This window comes from Pleurodeles waltl, chromosome 6, assembly GCF_031143425.1.
Source record: "Pleurodeles waltl isolate 20211129_DDA chromosome 6, aPleWal1.hap1.20221129, whole genome shotgun sequence".
NCBI lineage: Eukaryota > Metazoa > Chordata > Amphibia > Caudata > Salamandridae > Pleurodeles > Pleurodeles waltl.
The window spans coordinates 1563051451-1563076747 of NC_090445.1; the positions used below are offsets into that span (position 1 = coordinate 1563051451).

General features: G+C 47.8%; 1 protein-coding gene across 2 annotated transcripts in view; it reads left to right on the top strand.

Moving 5' to 3' along the window:
• Window positions 1–25297, top strand: part of LOC138301129 (tumor necrosis factor receptor superfamily member 1B-like) — a 209659-nt gene that overhangs the window by 157772 nt on the left and 26590 nt on the right. For both annotated transcript variants that reach the window (XM_069241265.1, XM_069241266.1), the window contains exon 8: window positions 8995–9032. In XM_069241265.1, the coding sequence (XP_069097366.1) occupies window positions 8995–9032 (38 nt within the window). The remainder of the gene's footprint in view (window positions 1–8994; window positions 9033–25297) is intronic.

Below are 25297 nucleotides of genomic sequence, written 5' to 3' on the forward strand. Positions count from 1 at the left end.
AGGAGACGATGGCGACGGTACTGGCCAGGTTCACCGAGATCCAGGCACAGCAGGAGGAACGGTACATGGGGTTCAGCAATGAACTCCGGGACATCGCTACCGCTATGGGGACCATAGTCCAGGCCCTCAACCGGATAGAAATCACATTGCGGGACCATGTGGCACCGCAAAGGGCCCCTGTCACTAGCCAGGAACAGCCTACCACCTCCGCCGGCGCTAGTGGTCAGGAGGCCCCCACAGAACGACGGGCCACCAGAACCCCACCTCCTGCTGAAGAACAACCACCCCGCAAGAGGAACCTGAGATCTCAAAGGAAGACAGAGTAGGATGCCAAGACCCCCGCCAGCCTAATATCCCCCCGGATGTCATTCCACTGTCCCACAGTGTCACCCTGTCCAACCTTGAACTGCCCCTGCTCCATCCTTCCACAGCCATATGAACAATGCACCTGTGCGACCGAGAACTGGACTCTGCCATGGACATAACTCCACCCTCACCCATCACCGTTTTAATATCATGTACCAATATATAGCACTAAAAATAAATCACTCATTGCACATAAATCATTCTGGAGTCAGCCTGTATTAATTACAAATGTATAACACATTACTTATCAATAATGTTCTGTTATTTATGTGTGGACAACATACCAATGTCAATAAGCATTAGTCCATGGGCTAACCAAGCAGAAGTCACGCAGTGGGTCATACAGCACTGAAAAGGGAAGGGAAAAGTAAACTTCAGTTTAAAAGAACTGGGGGGAAATACACAAAGTAAAGATGCAGGGGGCATTCAGTAATTGTTAAATGGCGTGGGTGATTCCTACCTGTGTGCTACTGAAAATACTGTTGGATAACTCTGTCCCTATTGTCTGGGTCGTCCTCTTCGTCTTCCTCCTCTTCACTCTCCGCAGGCTCCACAGCTGCTTCAACCCCACCATCTGGACCATCCTCCTGCAGGAAGGGCACCTGACGTCGCAATGCCAGATTGTGAAGCATACAGCAGGCCACGATGATCTGGCACACCTTCTTTGGTGAGTACATCAGGGATCCCCCTGTCATATGTAGGCACCTAAACCTGGCCTTCAGGAGGCCAAAGGTTCTTTCAATGATCCTCCTAGTTCGCCCATGGGCCTCATTGTACCGTTCCTCTGCCCTGGTCCGGGGATTCCTCACTGGGGTCAATAGCCAAGGCAGGTTGGGGTAATCAGAGTCACCAATTAGCCACACACGTTGTCTCTGTAGCTGTTCCATCAAATAAGGGATGCTGCTATTTCGCATCACATACGCGTCATGCACTGACCCAGGGAACATGGCATTCACATGGGAGATGTACTGGTCAGCGAAACAGACCACCTGAACGTTCATCGAATGGTAACTTTTCCTGTTTCTGTACACCTGCTCATCGTCTTTTGGGGGTACTAAAGCCACATGGGTCCCATCAATGGCACCAATTATGTTGGGGATATGTCCAAGGGCATAAAAATCACCCTTCACAGTGGCCAAATCTACCTCCTCAGGGAATACAATGTAGCGCCGCATGTGTTTCGTCAGGGCAGACAACACTCTAGACAAGATTTTTGAAAACATAGGCTGAGACATTCCAGATGACATGGCCACTGTTGTCTGGAATGAGCCACTTGCCAGAAAATGGAGGACTGACAGAACCTGCACTAGAGGTGGAATTCCTGTGGGTTGGCGGATGGGGGACATCAGGGCTGGCTCCAGCTGGGCACACATTTCATGTATAGTGGCTCGGTCAAGTCGGTATCGTAGTATGATGTGGCGTTCTTCCATTGTCGACAGGTCCACCAGCGGTCGGTACACGCGAGGATTCATCCTTCTCCTCGCAAGTCCCAGCGGACGGTGCCTAGGAAGGACAACATGGAGCACAGAGTCAAGCAAGTCACAGGTACGTTCACCACTGCATGCATAGCACACGATTATCTATGTATTGAAAGGCGTGTATGTGTGGCAATGCAAGGCCTAGGCCTGTGTGACGCAGTACAAATAATGCCATGTGGGCCCTTGAAATGGCGGCTGCCTGACCTGTGAAGTGGGACAATGGGATGTGAGGTCAATGCGCTGGCGTGGCACACCGTGGCGGTAGGCGGTCGAAGACCGCTATACGATGCCGCATTGGCTAACATTGAAGCCTATGGGTTTCAGGAGCCAATAATGAGGTGCGCCGGCGGTCGCGGTACGCACCGCCGCGGTACGCACCGCCGCGGGCGTGACCGCCATTTTCTATCTGCTTAATCACTCGAGACCTGATCTTCCACAGGAGAGGACCTATACTGCAAGTGCTGCTGTGACCTCGGTCTGGAAGTGACAATGGCTGCTGCGACTGGGGAAAGGGCCCCCGCCTTCAGTTCCGAAGAGTTGGAGAAGCTCGTGGACGGGGCCCTCCCCCAGTATGCGTTACTCTACGGTCCTCCAGACCAACAGGTAAGTACACTGGGTGCACATTGAATGGGCTATGCCTGTGTGGAGTGGGGTGGATGCTAAGTTGGTGGGGTGGAGGGCGAATGAGGAGTGCAACGCACGACAGATGAGAGCATGTGCCATATGGCAAGGTTGGGGAGGGGGGGGCCAATCGCATCTAACATGCAGGAATATGATGATTTCTCCTTCCCACCCTGTACATGTCAAATAGGTCAGCGCCCATCAGAAAGTGGACATATGGCGTGCCATCGCCAAGGAAGTCCGGGCCCTGGGGGTCCACGTCAGACGGGGAACCCACTGCCGCAAGAGGTGGGAGGACATCCGCCGCGGGACCAGGAAGACCGCCGAGTCACTGCTGGGGATGGCCTCCCAACCTAGGAGGGGTGCCAGTCGTACCCTGACCCCCCTGATGTCCCGGATCCTGGCGGTGGCCTACCCTGATTTGGATGGGCGCTTGAGGACATCACAGCAGACACAAGGGGGTGAGTATCAGCACATTCTGCTATCTCTCTGCGCAGTGGAGGCGTCTGGGTGGGGGAGGAGGGTTGGGGGTGACATTAGGCCAGGGCGCTTTCTGTAGTGTAGTCCTCTCCTTTAGGCAAGGCCCTGTGCTCCCGGCCCCCACCTCTGTAGGGTGACAAGTACAGCTATCGATGGTCCAGCATCACACATGTGCGCCTTTGTCGTCTCTAGACCTGTTGTCCTAGTCAGAAGTACTGAGTAGTGACACCAGCGACAGCGACACGTCCTCGGATGGGAGCTCCCTAGCGGTGGCGGCAACATCCGGGCCCCCCGCCTCTACAGGTACAGCCGCCACCCAGCGCACCAGCCCCGCCCTCCCAGCAGCCCCTCAGCCTACGCTCCGTGCCCGCTCGCCCAGGAAGGCGGGCGTCTCCTTCGCCCCAGGCACCTCAGCCCCTGCCCCTGTTGCCCCTGCTGCCCTCAGTGAGGAGGTCATTGACCTCCTGCGGACCATCATTGTTGGGCAGACTACCCTTTTGAATGCCATCCAGGGGGTAGAAAGGGAGGTGCATCGGAGCAATGCCTACCTGGAGGGCATTCATTCGGGTCAGGCTGCCCATCAACGATCGTTCAATGCTCTGGCCTCAGCACTGACGGCAGCCATTGTCCCTGTCTCCAGCCTCCCTCTTCTGACTGCCTCCAGCATGTCACTGTCTCCTGTTCCTCAGCCTATCCCATCCACACCATCAGACCAGCCTGCACACACCTCAACACCCAAGGGCAGCTCATCCAGACACAAGCACCACAGAACCCACAAGCATTCACGCAAGCAACACCCAGATGCAGACATTCCAACAGTCACTACCACCTCTGTGTCCCCCTCCTCCTCGTCTCCCTCCTCCCTCCCTGTGACGTCTACACTCACACCTGCATGCACACCACCATCAGCCAGTGCTTCCATCACCAGCACACCCTCCAGTCCAGTCCGCACACGTGCAGTCACCACCCCCAATACCATTTACACGTCCCCTGTGTCCTCTCCCACTGTGTCTGTCACCCCCTCTTCCAAGACACACAAACGCAGGCAGACACCCACCCAACAGCCATCCACCTCACGACAGCCTCCAGCACATGCACCTGCACACAATGACAGCACACCTGACTCTCCTACAACCACATCCTCTTCCTCCACTTCCATCTCCACTTCTCCTACCTTTTACCTTGGTCCTAAGAAACTTTTCCTTGCTAATCTTGACCTCTTTCCCTCCACTGACCCACCCCCTCCATCTGCAAAGAGTCCCAAGAGCACCTCAGCCACCACCAGCCCAGCTTCGAGTGTCACTGTGGTGCATGGGTTCTGGAGCCCACCCTTTGCCAGCAGTGACACTTCAATCAGCAGCAAGGGGACAGCCAGCCCCCCACCAGGCAAGAAGACCAGGAAGCTAAAGGGCCGCCGTGAGAGGACTGACACGGCTGCCCCCAAGGAGCAAAGTTCGCCCACTTCACCAGCCACAACATCTAGGGGAGGCAAGGGCCCGAGAGCCCCATCTAAGGAGCGAAAGGGCAGCAGGGCGGAAAAGTCAGCCAGCAGGAGCGCGGAGCAAGAGTGGCCCACAAGCCCCATCCCGGGTGTTAGGAAGGACACCAAAGGGCCCAGGACTCCGTCACCGAAGGGTCCAGCAACAGCACGGTCGGAGGGCGACTGAGCAGGGAGTCCAGGCCAGGTCTGGCTCCCTTGACCTACTGGACGAGCACCGCTGAACAGGGCCCCGCCGTGGCGAGGAGCACCGCTGAACAGGGCCCGCCGTGCAGAAGAGCACCGCTGAAGAGGGCCCGCCGTGCAGAAGAGCACCGCTGAAGAGGGCCCCGCCGTGCAGAAGAGCACCGCTGAACAGGGCGCCGCCGTGCAGAAGAGCACCGCTGAAGAGGGCCCCGCCGTCTCAAGCACCGCTCCGCTGGGCCCTTCCTGTCAAGCACCGCTCCGCTGGGCACCGCCGTCTCAAGCACCGCTCCGCTGGGCCCTTCCTCTCAAGCACCGCTCCGCTGGGCCCCGCCGTCTCAAGCACCGCTCCGCTGGGCCCTTCCTGTCAAACAACGCTCCGCTGGGCCCCGCCGTCTCAAGCACCGCTCTGCTGGGCCCTTCATCTCAAGCACCGCTCCGCTGGGCCCCGCCGTCTCAAGCACCGCTCCGCTGGGCCCCGCCATCTCAAGCACCGCTCCGCTGGGCCCTTCATCTCAAGCACCGCTCCGCTGGGCACCGCCGTCTCAAGCACCGCTCCGCTGGGCCCTTCATCCCAAGCACCGCTCCGCTGGGCCCCGCCGTCTCATGCACCGCTCCGCTGGGCCCTTCCTGTCAAGCACCGCTCCGCTGGGCACCGCTGTCTCAAGCACCGCTCCGCTGGGCACCGCCGTCTCAAGCACCGCTCCGCTGGGCCCTTCCTGTCAAGCACCGCTCCGCTGAGCACCGCCGTCTCAAGCACCGCTCCGCTGGGCCCTTCCTGTCAAGCACCGCTCCGCTGGGCACCGCCGTCTCAAGCACCGCTCCGCTGGGCCCTTCCTGTCAAGCACCGCTCCGCTGGGCCCCGCCGTCTCAAGCACTGCTCCGCTGGGCCCTTCCTGTCAAGCACCGCTCCGCTGGGCCCCGCCGTCTCAAGCACCGCTCCGCTGGGCCCCGCTGTCTCAAGCACCGCTCCGCTGGGCCCTTCATCTCAAGCACCGCTCCGCTGGGCCCCGCCGTCTCAAGCACCGCTCCGCTGGGCCCCGCCATCTCAAGCACCGCTCCGCTGGGCCCTTCATCTCAAGCACCGCTCCGCTGGGCACTGCCGTCTCAAGCACCGCTCCGCTGGGCCCTTCATCCCAAGCACCGCTCCGCTGGGTCCCGCCGTCACATGCACCGCTCCGCTGGGCCCTTCCTGTCAAGCACCGCTCTGCTGGGCACCGCCGTCTCAAGCACCGCTCCGCTGGGCCCTTCCTGTCAAGCACCGCTCCGCTGGGCACCGCCGTCTCAGGCACCGCTCCGCTGGGCCCTTCCTGTCAAGCACTGTTAACGGTTCACTGTGCCCACCATGCCTCCTCCTTGACCAGTGGAGACTGTAATCCACCTGATGGACTGTGGCTTTGCACTCCCCAGGATTGATCAGTGGGCAACCCACCCACTGTAGAGACTTGAGAGACTGTGGCTTTGCACTCCCCAGGATGGCCGAGTGGCCAAGCCACCCACTGTAGAGACTTGAGAGACTGTGGCTTTGCACTCCCCAGGATTGATCAGTGGGCAACCCACCCACTGTAGAGACTTGAGAGACTGTGGCTTTGCACTCCCCAGGATGGCCGAGTGGGCAACCCACCCACTGTAGAGACTTGAGAGACTGTGGCTTTGCACTCCCCAGGATGGCCGAGTGGGCAAGCCACCCACTGTAGAGACCTGAGAGACTGTGGCTTTGCACTCCCCAGGATGGCCGAGTGGGCATGGTGGCCCCTTCGTGGATCTGGCGTCGTGGAATCATGTGGCTGTGGTGCCCCTCCCCTTCCCTTCCCCCTGAGGTGCCTGTAGTTTTTTCATCAGATGCCCCTGCAGTGTTCTCTCCAAAGGACTCAGGTCTCCTGTGTGGGCTTTGCCCTTGTGTTGATACACTTTGGCCCACGGACACTTTGAATCTCGTTAGATGTGCAGGACTTATTGCCTCGGTTTTTCGTATGCACTGGATATTGAATTTGGATTTTTGATTTGTTATTGCTATTTGACCGTGACTTATCAGTGGTTTTTATTTCCCATAAATTTCGAGTCACTATTTAATTATGTCCTTGTTTTCTTTATGGGGGTTTGGGTGGTTTCACTGTGACTTGTTGCTCTGCATTGGTGTGTACATGGTTTGGGGGGGTGGGTGTATCGCGTATGTGTGTGCCCGTAACCTTTCGTCCTCCCCCCTCCCCTGTGTCGTAGGTGCAGTACTCACCGTTGTCGTCTGCGCCGGCGTTCGTACTCGTGGTAGATGAGCAGGTAGACGAGAGCAGGTAGGATGTTTAATTCGGGTTCCATGCTGTCCTCCTTCCTCGTGGAGTGCGTAGAGGTGCGCGTTTTCCCGTTCGTAGTCTGTTTCCGCCGTGTTTTTATCGGCGGTGCTCCCGCCCCGGAAAAGGTGGTGGATTGGCCGGTCATGATAGTGTGGGCGGTACATTGTCTGCCGCCTGGCTGTTGGCGGTGACCGCCGCGCTGATTGTCGGTCCCGCCGTGGCGGTCGGAGTGTTAATGTGGCAGGCTGTGTTGGCGGTTCCCGCCAGGGTCAGAATTCCATTTTTTGGACCGCCGGCCTGTTTGGCCACCCCCTTTGTAAACCTGGGAATGCACTATAATGATACGCCTCCCCAGTGAGGTGTAACGAGGAGAAATAACAAAAACCCAGTTTTTTTAATGTGAAGTCCTATCTACTAAAATTATTAGAGAAATATTCCTCTCGGGATTGGTTTCCTGCACAAGACAATACTGCATACAACGCAGACACCCTTGCAGCATAGTGCATAGGTGCCTGCATCGGTGGTAGGCAGCCCATTGGGTGCCAGTGCAGGGGGAAAAGTCCTTAATACGCTGTATGCCTTAAGTACACCGCATTCCTGTCCTTTCCCTGTCACTCTGTGCAGCGCAGCAAGGTGACTTACTGCTCTGCATTGAGCGACTTGGCCACAACTATGGCCCAAAGACTTGATAAGTCTGCTCCTGAAACTATAAACTTATCAGTCTCTTAGTGCCATAAGACCACATTCGTGTGTAAGTTGTGTTTGTTAAGAACACCTGACGTATGGGACTTTCCCCAAAAAGAGTTATTCCCAGATGTGATACAATTGCAATAAGAGCTGAATATGCATCTGGTTGATGAGGCTCATCATTGCTGAAAACGGTCCCGGGTTGCTCGTTTTCTCCTTCGGGGAGATGAGATGTAGTATGGTATTTGAGGTTAACTCTTCTTCTTTGAGCAGGAGCAGTGTTGATTTGCATGACTTTGGTTCCATTTGCATTCCATAATATCACAAATAAGTTAAAAAACAATTGTATGGAATGCACCAGGACTAATTTACAGTGATTCAGGTTCATTATAGCATTTCCTTTCATCAGTGTTTTGCTTTTTACGTGAATCTTACTGGAATAGGAGCATGTAATTTGCTAAGTACACAGTTGTTTATTGCATGTGCTCAGCTCATGGATTTATTTATTGACAGCCTTTCTAAAGCTCTTTTTACTCACCAACCTCATTCGTAGGGTCAGTTTGAAGTGATTCAGAGATTTTGAATCATTTTTACAATATTATCCCAAATCTTTAGAGGTCAAGGCGGAACCCGTAAGGCAGCCCCCATAAACCCCTATACTCCCAAACACCCTCATCTCCTCAAATCTCACTCCAACATTTGTTGCACCACCTTCGTTAGTCAGCTACATCACTGTGTTTGTCGGAAAATCTTAGTCTTGAAGTCCCAAACCTTACTAACTAAGAAACGCCAGGCCAATGGGATGTTGACCTAGAAATTTCAATCAGGCATTAATAAGGTATACAGAAACCAGCATCTAAGTCCAGCTATAAACAAGGATTATGAAACCGTATTCATTGTGGGATGGTGGTAAGGCCAGTTTGCAGAGCTTACATTCCAGCTAGGAAGAACTTGCAATGCAGCATTTGATTGTGTGCATATAAAATGACCTTATCTGGCACAGTGTCACCAGCCATCCTTTAAGGGCTCTTCTGCAAAGCAGGTGGTCAACTGATTTCCGAATATGCACTGGTACTGAGTTCCATAACTTTCTATATTGTACTAAGAATGATGATACTCCCAAGTGGAATTTGTGATGTATAGGGATATTGATTTCAAGCACGCATTTCGATCTTATGCTCCCTGAGGGTGGGTTGACATGAAACGTTCCCTGTAAGAAGAGAAGGCCTATACCATTGATGGCCCAGTGAAGTCATGCAGAATGCCGTGAATTAAATTCACCTTGCACCAAAGAGTCACTTTCCAGCCTTTATAATGTACAGTTGGTGTTCTTTTAAAAAGAAATTATGAAATCGAACCTTTTCTCTTTTAACCAATCTTTCTATTACAGGATATTGTGCTTCCAATCTGAGTACAAAGACAACATGTGTGAGTATCATTTATCAGTGCATCTTTTCATATACTATATATTCACACTGTAGTGGCAAAAAGCCAGAATTCTCAACGTTAAAATATTTAGAAAACGTAAAACATAGCTCTCACGTACGTGTTGTCCCACGTTTCCTTGAAAAAACGAAAATATCCAGTATACAAGATTTTATAGGGAGTTGTAACTTGATTTGAAAAGCTGCACTCAAGTGCAATTGTAAAAAATGAAGGCACCCATTTATGAGGAAATAAAGCCCTCTATGATGCATCAGTGTTTAACAGACAGGTTGTTATCAGAAAATCAAAAGGCACACCTCAATTTATTTGAATAAGGATTGTAGAATCCATTACACAACTTATGTGTGCACCAGTGTTGAACAACTTTTTGCAAGACATATTAACTTATTGGATGTGGTCAAATACAGGAGAAAATCTTTATCAAGATGAATAGAACACAATTAAACACTTGCTGGAACCCCAAATCAAATGCTAAATTTTGCAAATGCAGTGTCCAGTACCAAAAATACCACAAATATAGAAGACGCAGGAGAAAACCACCATAGATTCAAGGCCCCTCCCCATACTAAACAAAAATAAATAGCACATTACTGTCTGTTCATCTGCATTTACGCACTCTCTCTCTCTCGCTCTCTCTCACTATATACATAAATATATATACATATATTATTATATATACATGTATAAGTCGAAAAAAAACTTTATTTGCTATATTTGCATAGCATAAAGTACAATATACAAAATAAATCGTTGTAAAATATAATAAACTGTTAATAACATGAAATCCATCTAAAAAATCATAAATCACTAATGTACTCCTCAATATTTCCCGTCGTACATTTTAGAAGTCCCCCCTCAAAGCTCCATACACTACAAAATTATAGTCTAGTATGATTACGAATGCAAATAGCTAAAATATATACAAGTATAAAAGGGTGCATGCCATAAAACCATAAAAATGGAAACGCATTATATTATTAATTTACAGCATTTTCCTCAGTTTATCACATTGCCAGATAAAAAGTAGCCATCACATACCAGATCACAGGGGCTTCTATTTTCTTTAGAAAGGAGATGGCTAGTCTACTTTGCCAAAAATTACACCCTTTTGAGAGCGGAACAATGGAGTTTTTCCTTGGAATCATATCAAACCTGCAAAAAAGTGAAATGTAAATCAGATGCAGGGGATATGCATCAGAGGGACTGGGTCGCGCACCCCCCACATGACTTTTCATTAAAGCCCTGGGGAGGTGTCGGTCCCTGGGCCAACAATAAGCCCAGGAGGGGGGCGCATGCACCCCCCTACCTATTTTTTTACATGATGCCAGGACTTGGCCCACCCGGGGGCTTTAAAAAAACAAGCACAGGAATCAACGCTTGTTTTGTTTTGAAAAATAAAATTGCTACAGTCTGCTGCGGCAAACTTTTCTTTGAAAATGTGCTTTTTTTGCTTTGGTGGGGTCCCTCTGGGACTTCAATACCAGACCTAAGGAGTAAGGGTGTATCTACCCTGGCCCCATTTCCTTTTTTGTGTGTGTTTTTTGATGAAACTCAGCTGAAGCTGAGTATCAATATGGTTGTTGGCATCGAATCAGACCTCTGCATTTCCCTACACAAGCTCGTCATTATCCACAAAGTCGTCGCAGCCAGAGATATACAAGTTTGGATTTCCTTTAGTTTCTAAAAAACTACTGGACGGATTTACACCAAATAAAAGCAAAATCAGTGTATCGAAAGCTAGCTTTCTGCCAAATCTGTTGTAATTCCGTCCAGTGGTTCGGGCTGTAGGCATGTTCAAAAGTTCTATTGGAATAAACATGGGAACCTTTTTTTAACAGCCCCCCCCCCCCCCCTTTTTCTTGCCCCTCGCTTGACAGATCATCTGAAACCTTTCTATGCACAACATGAATCACTGGGGCACTTTTTGGGGAAATATTGTGAAGATTCGTCAAAAGGTGCCAAACATATAAGCAAGTCAAAGGACGCTTTTTCTATGGAATCATGGTCCTAACTATAGCTACCTAGAGCTGGTGGCCACTGCCAGTAGGTGATATATACATATATGTATATATATCACCTAGTGTTATTGTTAGGATCATGTTTCCATAGAAAAGGCGTTTTTTGACTTGCCTATATGTTTGTCACCGTTTGAGGATACTTCATGAAATTTCCCCAAAAAGTGTTGTGGTGTGGGTAGGATAGGCGTAGTGGCTGGATCTTTAAATGTTGGTGTGGTGTCTGCAGGTGTGTCAGGTGTGCTGTCAGTGATGCTGGGGATGGTGGGGGTGTCAGGGCAGGTTGTGACTGTTGTTGTGTATGCAGGCGTATGTTGCTTGTGTGCATGCCGGTGGTGTGTCTTGTGCTGCTTGTGTTTGTCAGAGCTACTCTTGGATGTTAAGGTGGATGCATGCTTGTCTGTCTATGTCCTTTGGTTGGGTCGGGAAGAGGGGTTTAAAATTGGGAAGAGGAAGGTGGAGGGGGCACAGGAGACAAAGGATGACTTGTTGCTGTCAATGCGGACGCCAGAGCCTGAAAGGATCTCTGTAGGCCAGCCAGTGCACTGTAAATACCCTCCAGGAACGCATTACTCTGTTGGATCTGATTTGCAAGTGGATGGCACTCACAATGGTCGACTGACCCACAGATCGACCTCAAGAGGTCAATAGCCTCCTCACTGAAGGCAGCAGGGTTGACAGGGGCAGGGACAGAGTTGCCTGCGGCAAAGGAGATGCCCACCCTCTTTGGTGAGTGGGAACGGGCAACTGGGTGGGGAGCTACAGGGAGGGTGGTGGTAGTAAGGGGTGTGGCAGAGTGAGATGGTGCTGGGGTGGTCCCAGATGGATCTGCCACTGCCAGGGAGAGTGTCCACTGGAGGAGGACTCCAAAGATGATGAACTGGATCCAATCTCCCTCGTGGCACTCCCCTCGCCCTCCAGGCCACTAGGTCCCTCGGTGTCAGTGGTATCAGCACTCCGGGTACCGTGGCCAGCAGCTTCCTCACTTGGTTGTGCTCCGTCTCCTTTACCTGTCGATGCTGATGCAGAGAAACAGAGAGAGAGAGAGGGTCATCACATTCTTAACATACACATACATTGCACCATACACAACAGTAACAACACATCTATGTCTATTAAAGCCCAAGTAGGAAGCATTTAGAGCCTACATCATGTCACAACTACATACTTCCAACAATCCTAAATGACAACAGTACCACCCACAACATAAACCATCCATCAAACCACTACATCACCATCCCATCAATTCAGCTGTACCACAAACTTTTCAAGCACAAGATGATTTGACTACATCAAAAATCTCTCCCTGTACAGATCATCACTGTGTATCAACAAATCATCCTTAGAAAATGCTGTTAACTGACAACACAATATCATGTCTACCCCTAATCCACACTTGTCCGGTCCATCACCAGTAGTCATGTTTCATAAAAGTAAACTCATCTCACTTCAAATACAAAACAGCATGTTGCTTTGAAATCACATACCTAACATGTGACTCTGTCGATAACATTCACAATGTCGAATACCTCACATAAAATCACTACATATGGCATATACACATTGTGAGCCTCATAAACTAACATAGCATGTCATTGAAACATCTATCAAAAGGATATAAAAAAAGTTTAGAAAGATTTTCTGGACGCACTTATCTTACTCATTGACACATAAACAACAACCTTATGTCCAGCAATAGGGGCCGACTTAGCACGCAGGATACACCCACAGACAACCACAGGGAGCATACCGACACCTACAATACAATGGACACTAATCATGTGCATAAATGCCACATACTATTTAACTATTTATGCTGAGTAGAAACCTGTACATGACTACATCAAAATACCTAGATCACTACCAACTGCCCAGACATGTGTACCCTAACACCTTAGGACAGAAGTAACACCGGCATAACCCACTACTTATGTAACCATGACTGATACATACATCTGGAGTCTAGCAAATTGACTGATAACATATCCCATTCCACCAACATGTGCATGTCAAATGGAACCCCTGGTAGTGTATTAAGTCAGGCAGAAATGAGCTGATCCATTACAAAATCTGTCTTAGCAGCCTCAGATTAGCAAAGGTAAGCCTGGCAAAGAAGATGTCTCAACATAGCAATAGGCACGAAGTACAAAATGTTTGAAAACACATGACTATTATATGTCTTCTGCTGTCAATGTATTATTACAACCATGCTTTTCACTATGTAGGAGGTCCACCCTGATCAGACAGCACATTTGCCAATGTATTGTTAAGACATAACAATGAGGACACCTCCTCAAACCTCAGAGGGAGTGTAGTAAGTATGCCACGTCAAATTCTTGATTGGGATGCCAGCCTCACATGAAGTTCCCATCTAGCTTGATCCAGTGGAATAGGACTGGTCAGCGACCAAAGAGCTGGACTACTTACCAATTGGGTATATGGACTGTGGAACAGTTGGGGGGAAGGATGACACAGCAGGTTACACATATGTGTAGCAGTGTAGAGGTACTGTCACATGTGCATCACCACATGCTGTCATACATACTATTTGGTTGACATAGGTGAGTAACGTCCCTATAAACAATACAATGACCACATCTGTGTATCAATGTTGGGAACTGTATTACTGTATCTTCCTAGGAGAGCTTTTACCTGGAGCACTTACCACATTGTCACAGCTGAGATACTTAGACATCATACACTTAACAGGCAGAGGCATGTACATGTGTTTAGTCAGTATTTACCCCCTTGTGGCTGCTGTGCTGCCCTCAAATGCCCATCCAACTCAGGGTAGGCCACTGCCAAAATGCAAGCCATTAGGGAGGTCAAGGTTCAACTGGCACCCCTCCCTCGTTGGGAGGAAATCCCCAGCAGGACCTCTGCGGTCTTCCGGGCCCAGCCTCGCAGATCCTCCCACCACTTCCTACAATGGGTGCTCTGCTGGATGTGGACCCCCAGGGTCTGCTCTTGCTTGGCGACGGCATGCCAGATTCCCTTTTTTGATTGGCATTGACCTGCATGGATGGCACAGACAAAAGGAAAAAGTTATGTCCACATGCACCATACCAACACAAGCAGACAGAACACTTCAGTGACAGCAAGTAGGCAAACATTTCCATCCTCTCTATTCAAACTCATGCACAATTCAGCATATGTATGCATCAACACCTTCACTTCTTTACATTTAAGATACACCATCATACACCACAATGTTCACACTTTGGTATACCATTGGACTCACCTGCTCCTCTAATGCAGAATATTGCTGCTCATACAGGGGTAGGAGCTCTTCCACAAGCTTGTCCAGCTCTTCAGAGGTGAAGGCTGGGGCCTTATCACCTGCCAGATGTGGCATGATAGCTCCCAAAGGCAGTACACAGTAGTTCAGGTAGTGGAGGTCTTGCTGGCAGCAGTGTCAGGAGTCCAGTGAGCAATACTGCAGAAGATGGCGGTCACGTCCCCTATGTACAGGACCGTCACCGCCGGCAGACATCACTATTGGCCCAAGTCTGCCAAAGGCAGCAATGTTTTCCAATGGCAATTTCTGCAGCGGTTGTGACCGCCTTCTACCATGACAACATCTGCTGTCGGAGTAAGGTCACTTCCACATGTCCAGTACAGTACGTCAGGCGGCTGCCATTTTGAGCACATTTCATGTATGGAAAAGTTTTGGAATCTGCGTCATTAACTGTGCTGAATATCTGCAAATACTGCCTTCAGGTTTAGTTATGTATTTGTGCATGGGAGTAGTAAAAGTGGTGTAACAGAGGGATTTGTGGTGATAGCAATGTACACCTATTCTCAAGATCCTATGTGCATTGTTCGTGTAGATAATGTGTCAGAATATGTGAACAACTTGTAAAGTTGGTTGGACTAACAGACACTGACAGTCACAGATGCATGTTTAGTACATTATATAATTGAGGGAATGTGCACCAAAAGGAGTGCCATAGGATGCATAACTATATGCTGTTTTATAGATGTCAGATTTTGTAATCAACCTCAACTGCAGATATGTGTGAGTCGTAGATGGACATATTCATTATGTGTGCATTGTTCATGTCACATACAAAATGTATATATTTCCACATAGTTACCCTGGCATGAGGAGAGGAAGACAACCACCAGTGTACCGCCCACTAGTAGACCTACACACCATGTAGGAGACATACTATCCAGACATATCACCTGAATAGGCATACAATCATGGATCGTTATGATCTGTTGGAGCCAGATTGGATGCCTGCCATTCACAATCCCTTTAGCATATCTCCCAAGTCATGTCAGTGCTACACTTCCTGGCTACTAGATCCTTTCAGAATACAGTGGCCCTAACTGCTGGGATGTCTCAGCCTATGTTTAGTCTGTTTTGAAGGATGTACCTTGTGCTTTGTTGAAACAGGATGACAGCTACATCAGGTTTCCCCAACATGCCGAGTTGGCATATGTTAAGGCAGAGTTTTAAGCTATAGGACACAATCCACATGTGGTTGGAGCCATAGATGGCACCCATGTAGCCTTGTGAATGGTTGCCTGTGTTGTAGATGGAAAAGGGCTGGGAGGAGTGGATGCGGGCAGGGTGAAGCTGACAGTTGTTGACTGACCAGGTGACCCTGATAGGCCAGCTTTGTCGTCAGTGTCCAGACATCCTGGGGTTTTGTCCTCACTGGGGCCATCATCCAGAGGGGTAGTGACAGTCTCTGGTATCCTGTTCATGGTGACAATGGCAAGGTTATTACATCTGGGAGAAGTGGAACACAGAGTTGCTCTTACATGGGGGTATTATTGATGTTGTGTGAGATGCAGACAGTACCTTAACATAATCCCCAGCAATGACAATGACAGCTGCTGCACAATCTAACTTAGTACAACATGAAACTCTGTAACTTCAATTCCATACACCAAGTTTTAAGCTGTTAAACTATGTTGGTAGTGATTGTACTGCTGATACCATCTTATGTTGCCTGATTATTGACAAGGGTGTTCCCCTTTGTTGACTAGTGAATTGTCTGGCATGATAGATAGCACAAATAAAAGCTGTACAACGCACAATAGTATCAGAATAGGAACACAGTACGTGAGTAGGCAATAGACATAGACCTGTATCTCATGCATGACATCTCAAATTTGGTGCACTATTCAGGATTTTACAATGGTGGGCTATTCCGTTCTGGGAGTAGTAGTGCTATGAGTTGCCAGTACTTCACGTGCTAATTCCAAGGGCTGTGGAGCCAAGTGAGTTAAGTGGACATGAAGCATGCCAGAGCTGAATATTAGGACATTTTGACAGTGGTGTAGTGGGTGGTATGAAAATTGGGGTGGGGGAAGGTGGTGAAGGAGCATGCAGGATAAAACAATTGGGTGACATGGATTCGGTGGAGACTTACCCGACTCCACTCCCCCAGGTATTCCAGTCAGGCCCTCAGGAAGCAGTATGTCCAAGACCTTCTCCTCCCAAGATGTGAAAGTAGGTGGAGGAAGTGGGAGCCCACGACCAGTCTTCATTACTGCCAGCTGGTGCCTGGATGCCATGGAACATACCTTCCCCCTGAGGTCATTCCACCTCTTCCTGATGTCCTCCCTGGTGTGGGGATAGCTGCCTACAGAATTTACCCTGTCGACTATTCTTTTCCACAACTCCATTTTCCTGGCAACTGATGTTTGCTGGACCTGTGGTTCGAACAGGTGTGGCTCTACCCTGACAATTTCGTCCACCATGACCCTCAACTCATCATCTGTGAAATGTGGGTGTTTTTGTGGGGACAGGGTGGTGGTGGTGAAGACCGTGTGGTAGTGTCTAAAGTAAAAGGCTGCAGAAGAAGGTAAATGGTGTGGTGGATGTGCTGTGATGTGAGTGGGTGATGGTTGTTGTGGATTGTGTGTGGTAGTAAAATGTGTGTTGTGTATGTTGTGCAGGTGTGTGATGTGTGCATAGTGAAATGTCTATGGGTGCCTATTCTTACTTTTTGTATCTGTCTAATATGTTGGTTGTCTGTAGCTGTGTGTGGCATTATGGTTGCAAAGGATTGTGGGTTATATATGAGATTGTGGGTTATATAGTGCAGGGAGTAGGTGTGTTTGGTGTGTGGATGCGTGTCAGATGTGCGGTATTCAAACTATCCAATGTGGTGTTGTGTTCAGTGTGATGTGAGTTGAGATCACCGCTGTTTGCACTGCCAATGGTTGTCCACCATAGAAGAACCACTGTCGCGATTTGTGAATCGTAATCTGATGGGTGGATTTATGTTGGGCTGGCAGTGCTGATGGACTAGCGATTTCGGAAATTTGGCTGTTTTTTGGCAGACTTCACAGTGTAACTCTTAATATGGCAGTCAGATTACCGCCAACATGGCAGTCTTTTGGCGGGCACCACCGTGGCAGTTTTCCCAAAGTCGTAATGAGGCCCATCATTTTTTTTCCATTATTCACTGCTGAGTGCCCAATGAATTATTGTAAAATATCATGTCATCTTTGCAATTGTAACCTTTTATCACATGGATGCCTTCTTCCATTCTACTATCATGGTTCCACTATTACAAAGTGATGAATATAATTATTGTAACAATAATACAAAATATACTAGAATCAAGCCCAAGTAGTCATAGCCTTATTGGGCCTGTAGCTCCCTCCTGATTCAAAACATCAAGCTTCAATCCACTAGTTACATTTTAAACACCCCATGAATGATTACATATCATCAATCACGCCTTACTGGGCAAAAACCTATTTAAAAGGATACAATAGCTCTTTTGTCGAATCATCTGACCCTCATGATCACGCACTGCAGTCCTCAAGCTTCACATAACCCGCTGTAACTTCATGCTCGTCATTAGTAGTGCATTTCATCTAAATCATGTGAACAAGCACCAATAAAAACAATTAAAACCAGATATTATGTAATGAACCTATAAGGGAAACAACTTCAGGTAAGCAAACAGTATACTCCCATTCTACTTTAATCTTGCATTATGGTACAATACGGTTCACAACAGGTCTAACTCATCATCCAAGTTCAACCCCATATGTTGCAAGGTGTTGAACTCAATGATCATACTTGTTATAGTATGTGTAGCTTAAAGTTGGTTTGTTTAGGAAAATACATTTTCCTAACAATGACTAAACCTTAATGTTTTTTTTTTTAATTGAACACAAATAAATAAATAAATAAATAAATAGTGGCAATAGCCACTCTGTAGTTATAGTTATGTTGACCAGAGTTAGGAAATTTGGGGATTTTTTATACCTAAATAACTTTGCACACATTTGATGAATGTCCACAAAGTTTGGAAATCTCCAGTACCCATTTCCTTGTCAAAGTCCTGAAAGTTTTGTGGCGTTTTGTGAAGGGGGTGCAAAGAAAAAAATATGGGTCCTATTACGGGCTTCAAATCCAATACATTTTCCATAAAGCTGGATTTTTCTGAACTTTGCCATTATTGCATAGTAGGGGGTGTAGATGATTCTTTGAGGTAGTGCAGGGAAGGACAGCAAGTAAAAGTCAGCAAATGAGGACTTTATCTAGCTATATCTGTGGCCGTTGTAGTTTCAAGGTAATTTTGAGGTAGTACTCCAGTAAATAGCAATGACAAGTCATTATCTGATTGGCTAATGACTGTCTTTACGAATATTGCAGGCAACCATGTTGTTTTAAGGCCACTTTGCCAGTGTTCTAGTATTAGGTTTGATATGTTTTCAGTACCGATTAACACTTAATGTAAGTGGTAACGGATAGGAAAGTATAATTATAAGTTTCTGTATAGTTAAAAAATATACCCTTCAAAATGTATATAAATAGAAAAAACTATGTAATACACAATATTTCACAAATATAGTGTACTACATTGTCTTTAGAATTTTTTACATAGTTAATTATGTCATTACTATGTTAGTTAAACAATTACTTTAAACATGAGCATATGGTAAAAAAAAAACACAGTATGTGCTAGGCAGGACCATGGACCATGGTCCTGCGTAAACTGGTTGAATAAATATATAGAAAATTATACAAAACTTTCCATACCTATGTCCACTTTAAGAAAATGGTTATAAAAACGACTACTTACCTATGCATAAAGGCCTAAGCAACAACAATCTAAAAATCAACTAAAAGGATTATGGCTGCTTTTTAAATCTGAAAAGGCATATATTAGCCAATTATACACTGCCTGTGGTATACTGTGGCACAATATATTACTAGGTGATACATTTGGGATTCTATTGTGTTACTTTTGTGTTATGCATAGTGTCATAAGAGCAGCGCAATACTTATGTAACATTTACAAAACTATGCAAAGCCACCATACTTCACCCTACTTTGCTTGGTACATGTGCAGAAACCCAATGCACCATAAGTCGCTGCCTTGCATTACTCTGCACACCATAAGCTACAGTCCTTACAAAATTTCAACTACATCCATACCCCAATAAACTGTACGGCACTACACTATACACTACTCACCTTTATGCCATTCCACTGTGTGCCATTACCCTGTACACCACTTCACAGTACGCAGCTCCACCGCGCATGACTCCATTATACACTATTCTACTCTAAGCCACTCCACCGTATGCAATTCTACTATATGCCACTCCACTCCATGCTTTTTCTCTGTATGGCAGTCCAATACATGCTACACCACTTTGTACTATTCTACTCTACGTCACTCCACTGTACGCCATTCCATTCTATGCTCTTTTCTTGGATGACACTCCACTTTGCGACACTTCACTACATGCTATTCCACTCTACCCCACTCAACTGAATGCCACTGTAGCATTTGGACTCCCCTGTACGCAACTCCAGTGTATACACTACACTGGATGTAATCCAGTCTACACCACTCCACTGTACCGAAACTCCACTGTACAATATTCAACTATATGCTATTCCACTCCACGTCACTCCACTGTACACTAGAGCACTTTATGCTATTCCACTCTGTGGCACTCCACTGTATGCCACTGTTAAGTTCGCTAAACCACTCTATGACACTCCATTCTATGTTATTCCATTGAACGCCACTCCACTACATGGTATATGGTATTCCAGTTTATCACGCTGCACTGTGTGCTACTGCAGTCTACCCCATGCCTCTGTATGCCACTCCACTGTACAGTACTCCACTGTGTGCCACTCTACTGTACTCCACTACACTTTACCCTATTCCAGTGTATAACACTCTACTGTATGAAACTACAGTGAGGCTGTTTGACTTTCTGCTAATATACTCTTCTACACTGCACTGTATACTATTAGATTGTACAGTATTTTACTGTACAATATTCCTCCAAACTTTCAACTACATTAATACATTAATACATTAGTGGTGTATAGTGTCCTGTTTAGCAGGACACTATACATCACTCATGCAACTCCACTGTATGTGACCACTATATGCTATTCCACTGTCTGCCACTTCATTGTATGCTATGCTTCTATATGCCACGCCACTGTACAATACTCCACTCTACACTATTTCACTGTTTGGCACTCCAATGCATGCTACTCCACTGCACCCACTTCACTTTAATCTACTCCACTGTACACTATTCTGCTATATGCAACTCCACTCTACGACACGTCACTCTATGCTATTTCATTGTATAGCACTCAAAAGGACGATACTCCACTGTACACCACTCCACTGTACACCATTCCATTCTACGCTATTCCCCTGTATGGCGTTTCACTCTGCAACACTCCACTACATGCTATTCCACTCTACCTCACTCCACTGTATGCCACAGAGGTATTTGTAACTCCCCTATACTCAACTCCACTGTACACACTACACTAGAAACACTCCACTGTATGCTACTCAACTATATGATATTCCACTGTATGTCACTCCAGGGTACGCCACTACACTGTATGCTATTGCACTATATGGCACTCCACTGTGTGCCACTCCAATGTACCCCAAACCATTCTATGACAATCCGTTCTACACTATTCCATTGACTGCCACTCCACTATATGGTGTTCCAGTTTATCACACTGCACTGTACTCCGCTCCATTCTATGCCACACCACTGTACGCGTTTCCACTGTGCACTAGAACTCTACACCACTCTACTGCACTCCACTACACTGTATACTATTCCAGTGTATGCCACTCCACTTTACTCCACTCCACTGTATGCTATTTGACTTTTTGCCAATCTGCTCTTCTACACTCGACTGTAAACTATTAGACTGTACGGCATTCCACTGTACTCATCCTAATATTTGGTACTCCCACGTACAGAACTCTACTTTACGCCACTACAGTGTATACCACTGCACTCTACATGGCTGCACTGTACAACACTCTACTTCCACCTCTAGAGCTGCACTCTTTAAAAGTATATTGCATTTTACGGCACTTTTCAATACTGTGTGCTACAGCCCTCCACTCTACTTTACTGGACACCACCCCAATTTGTAAGCGTTTACTTGGCTATACGCTACACAACTACACTATAATTCACTTCATGCCAGGCTACTCCATGACACGCTAATACACTATATTATAATTTATTTCGCACTACATTGTGTATCTCCATTGAACTCTACTCCACTGTACTCCACTATATGAAACTTTACCTTTCTCTACGCTACTGTCCAATCATCCTCTGTACTTAGCTCCACTGTCCAACACACTACTGTAGCCTGTACAACTCCACAACACACTACCACGCAGTTTCCTACTCTACCCCACTATATTCTTCCACACTGCACTCAATTCCACTATGCAATACTCCACTCTATGACACTTGACTGTAAAACACTCACCTTCATTTTATTGTACAATACCCCAAGAAACGATATCTTAACAAAATACACTCAATACTACGACCAGAAACAAATTTTAATTGAAAACATAAAAACCACTGAAATTCGATGAAAAATCAAATGTTAGATATAAGTTATAGTTAGGAAAACATTATTTATTATTTCCATGCAAACCATACTTAAACTGCACAACTATTATATATGATAAATTAATAGTTATAACTTTAACTCACTATTTGCACCCCACCTTAACAGCAGTGTAAGTCACATACCTACGTACACAGTGTTACTTAGAACTTACATTTTAACTTAACACACTCCCTTGAAATTAATATAAGTCATGTAACTTCATACAGTGTTCTCACCTCACACATCATACTGCATAAACTATAACTTAGGAGTCTACCATGCACTGTGTCCTAAAAATCATCTGAATAGAGATGTCAGTTGTTATGAAAGCTATGTTTTCACACTATATAAGTAACGTCATATGCAAGGATGTAACCAGTGTTAAAGTTTGCAGTTTTAGGTAGGTATAGCTCCTAAAAGCCCAAAGTGTCACTCGCAGTCATTTGGTCATGCTAGAGCAGGGGAAACTCACAAGTACAGGCTGACCAAGATGGTGTATGGGCCGGATACAGGGACTAAGATAGTCCTGCTAAAAATTTACTGTCTCAAAGCCTGAAGCAAAGAGTCCAAAACATCTTGATTTCAGCTTTTTTTTGTAGCGGAGTGCACTCTGATGCCAGCAAAGGTCCTGGACCTGGGAAGGCACTTTTTGGTGATCAGGGACTCAATCAGGGACTCAATCTAGCAGAGGCTAGCAGTGGCTAGCAGGGCCTAGGCAGGTCCAGTTGCAGGTCCAGAGAGGTCCAGTTGCAGCAGTTCAGCTGGGCTGTTGTGGCGAGGCCTCTGGAGGTTGTGTTGTCCCTGTAGCTTAAAACAGGTCATCCGGGGGTGTGGTCTGGCCGTCGAAGAAAATGGCCGCCTGAGAAAAGATCTCCGCGCGCTGGGTAGGCCAAGCTGGCAAACAGAGGGTCTCCCCCTGCGTTCCTGACCCCCGGCGTGGCCTCCCAGCTGGTGGAAAGAGGGGGCCTCCGGGGTGGCGGAGTTACGTACCCGAGCGACGGCAACTGCGTCCGGAGACGCGGGAGTGAATGCGGCCTCCGGACCTCCGTGGAGACGCGGACTAAGGTGCGGCGCCGCACAGGCCCGGGAGCGCATCGCAAGGGAGGTGCCCGGATCGGCCCTCTGCCGCCTCGGCTCCCCGGGTGCTGGGGCACCGCACTCCCCCCTCGTGCGGGGAGAGGGGGAGAGGACCCCGAAGACGATGGATCACCACGGAGCCTGGGCCTGAAGACGACCACGACGGAACAGAAAAGGACAGGCAAAGAAGCACTAACCCTACGAGGACTAAATAGTACCTGATGGGGACTGCACAGTGAGATGGTGAGCCCGTTAGGCGAGATCCCCCAAGCAGCATTATCCAATGAAAAGACCCCCCAGCAGCAAACAAAGGACACACTCCTCCACCCCCCTTGTTTATGATCTAGCACACGCAGAATAAGACTCTCTACGACACACAGAAAGAGAACGGGGGCGAAGGGGGAAGGAAGAAAAGGGGGAGACAGCGAAAGGATACCAAAGAGCAACAGAGGGAGAAAGAGAGGAACAAAGATTTCACACATAAGGAACGACAAAGAAGCAAAGAAGGGAGAGGAAAGCCGGAATAGGAAGAAGGGAGGAGAGCAGAACAAAACAAGAGTGGAGTAGGACCTTGAACAGCACGTGCTGCACTTCACAACCTGACCCTCCGCCCAGTTGCCCTCCCAAAACAAGGACCATTCTACTGGGTATCACAACAAGAGACTCATCTAAAATAAAACATAGACAAGATGCCCCCTCCTGTTGCACGCTACAACATACCCAAATTCGTTGATCCCTCTTCAGCCCTATATCAATGAACCTCTATCAGAAACTGAGCGTATTCTACACTGTCCTCTATAGATCATGCTCTGAAGCTTTGCAGGTCACAGCACGACACTAAACCGAGTAGGTACCTTATCGACAGATCCTATACCCCAAAGTCTGACCCATCCTCGGAAGTCGAAGAAACTGTCCGTAGGTCTGAACAGACTCATACAAGTTCTCGAGTGCTAGCTCTTAAAATAATATCTTCTATCTGACTTCCACTTCTTGAGAACAATGCCCAACGACAAGACCGCCAGTAAACTTTCTCGCCAACTACTTTCCTCGGAAGCCATTGCTCAACCCAAAGCTATGACGGCACAAACGGCGCCACAGGGACATACATCTCCCCCGGTAGATCAACCCACAATAGACGCCACAGATCGTATACTGCAAGAGATTGCCTCAGTTGGACAGCGCTTGGAGGTAATGGACCTAAAAATAACAGACCTAACTTTGGCCTCCTCCTCAATCTGCGCTGATATAGCAGGCTTCAGAGAAACAGTAACCAACCTAGACCAGCGCCTGTCGACAGTAGAAGACCATATAGCGGCAACCCCTGATCAGGAAGAGGAACTAAAGTCGCTCAGAACTAAACACACTGACCTGGAGGACCGAAGTCGTAGAGATAATGTACTCTTTTTCAGTATACCGGAACAAAAAGAAGGATCCAATATCAAAACCTTCCTTAGCTCACTGCTGACCAACCACTTCGGCATAGAGTTTTCACCACCTCCAGAATTTCAGAAGTGCATATAATTGGTCCCCCACACAAAGCATCTACAAATAAACCACGCCCTAGCATCGCATGTTTCCTGCGCCATGAACAAGCCTGCAGGTCATCTCCACAGCTAAAACACGACAACCGATATCACTGGATGGACATGAAATCAGAGTGGCGGCAGACTTCTCGAGGTTAACGAATGACAGAAGAAGGGCATTTCTTGCTCTACGCCCGCAACTAAGATCTCTAGACATCAAGTATGGTCTTTTTGAACCGGCACGTATGTGGATCATGCACCACGGCACATCCAGAGACTTCACTGACCCCGAGGACCTCAGCGCCTATCTGCACAGTGTGACCTTGCAATCTATGGACACCGCCCCCGGCCATCTGGAATCTCCTGCGCCACATACAGAAACTGCTATTAGCCTGCCAACTCCATGGCCCCAGACTCAACGCCCCCCTCGCAAAAAAGAGGCCGAGGGTATGACCGGTCCCCAAAGACACAGGAAGCCCGGGAGCACATCCTGCAAGCAGTGATTGATCACACTCAAGATGCGGGCAGAGACAAATCCCGCTCCCCATTGAAACCATCATCAGAAAATCAACATACTGAACACTAAGCTCACAGTAGGACAGATGACTCGGAGATCCGGACCTGCTTCTAGACCATCTACCCTCTACCTTGGGACAGCTAAGTGACATGCTCATCCACCTTATCTGCTGTTCGCCCAGCAGGGGGGTGGGGGCCTATTTAAAACACATT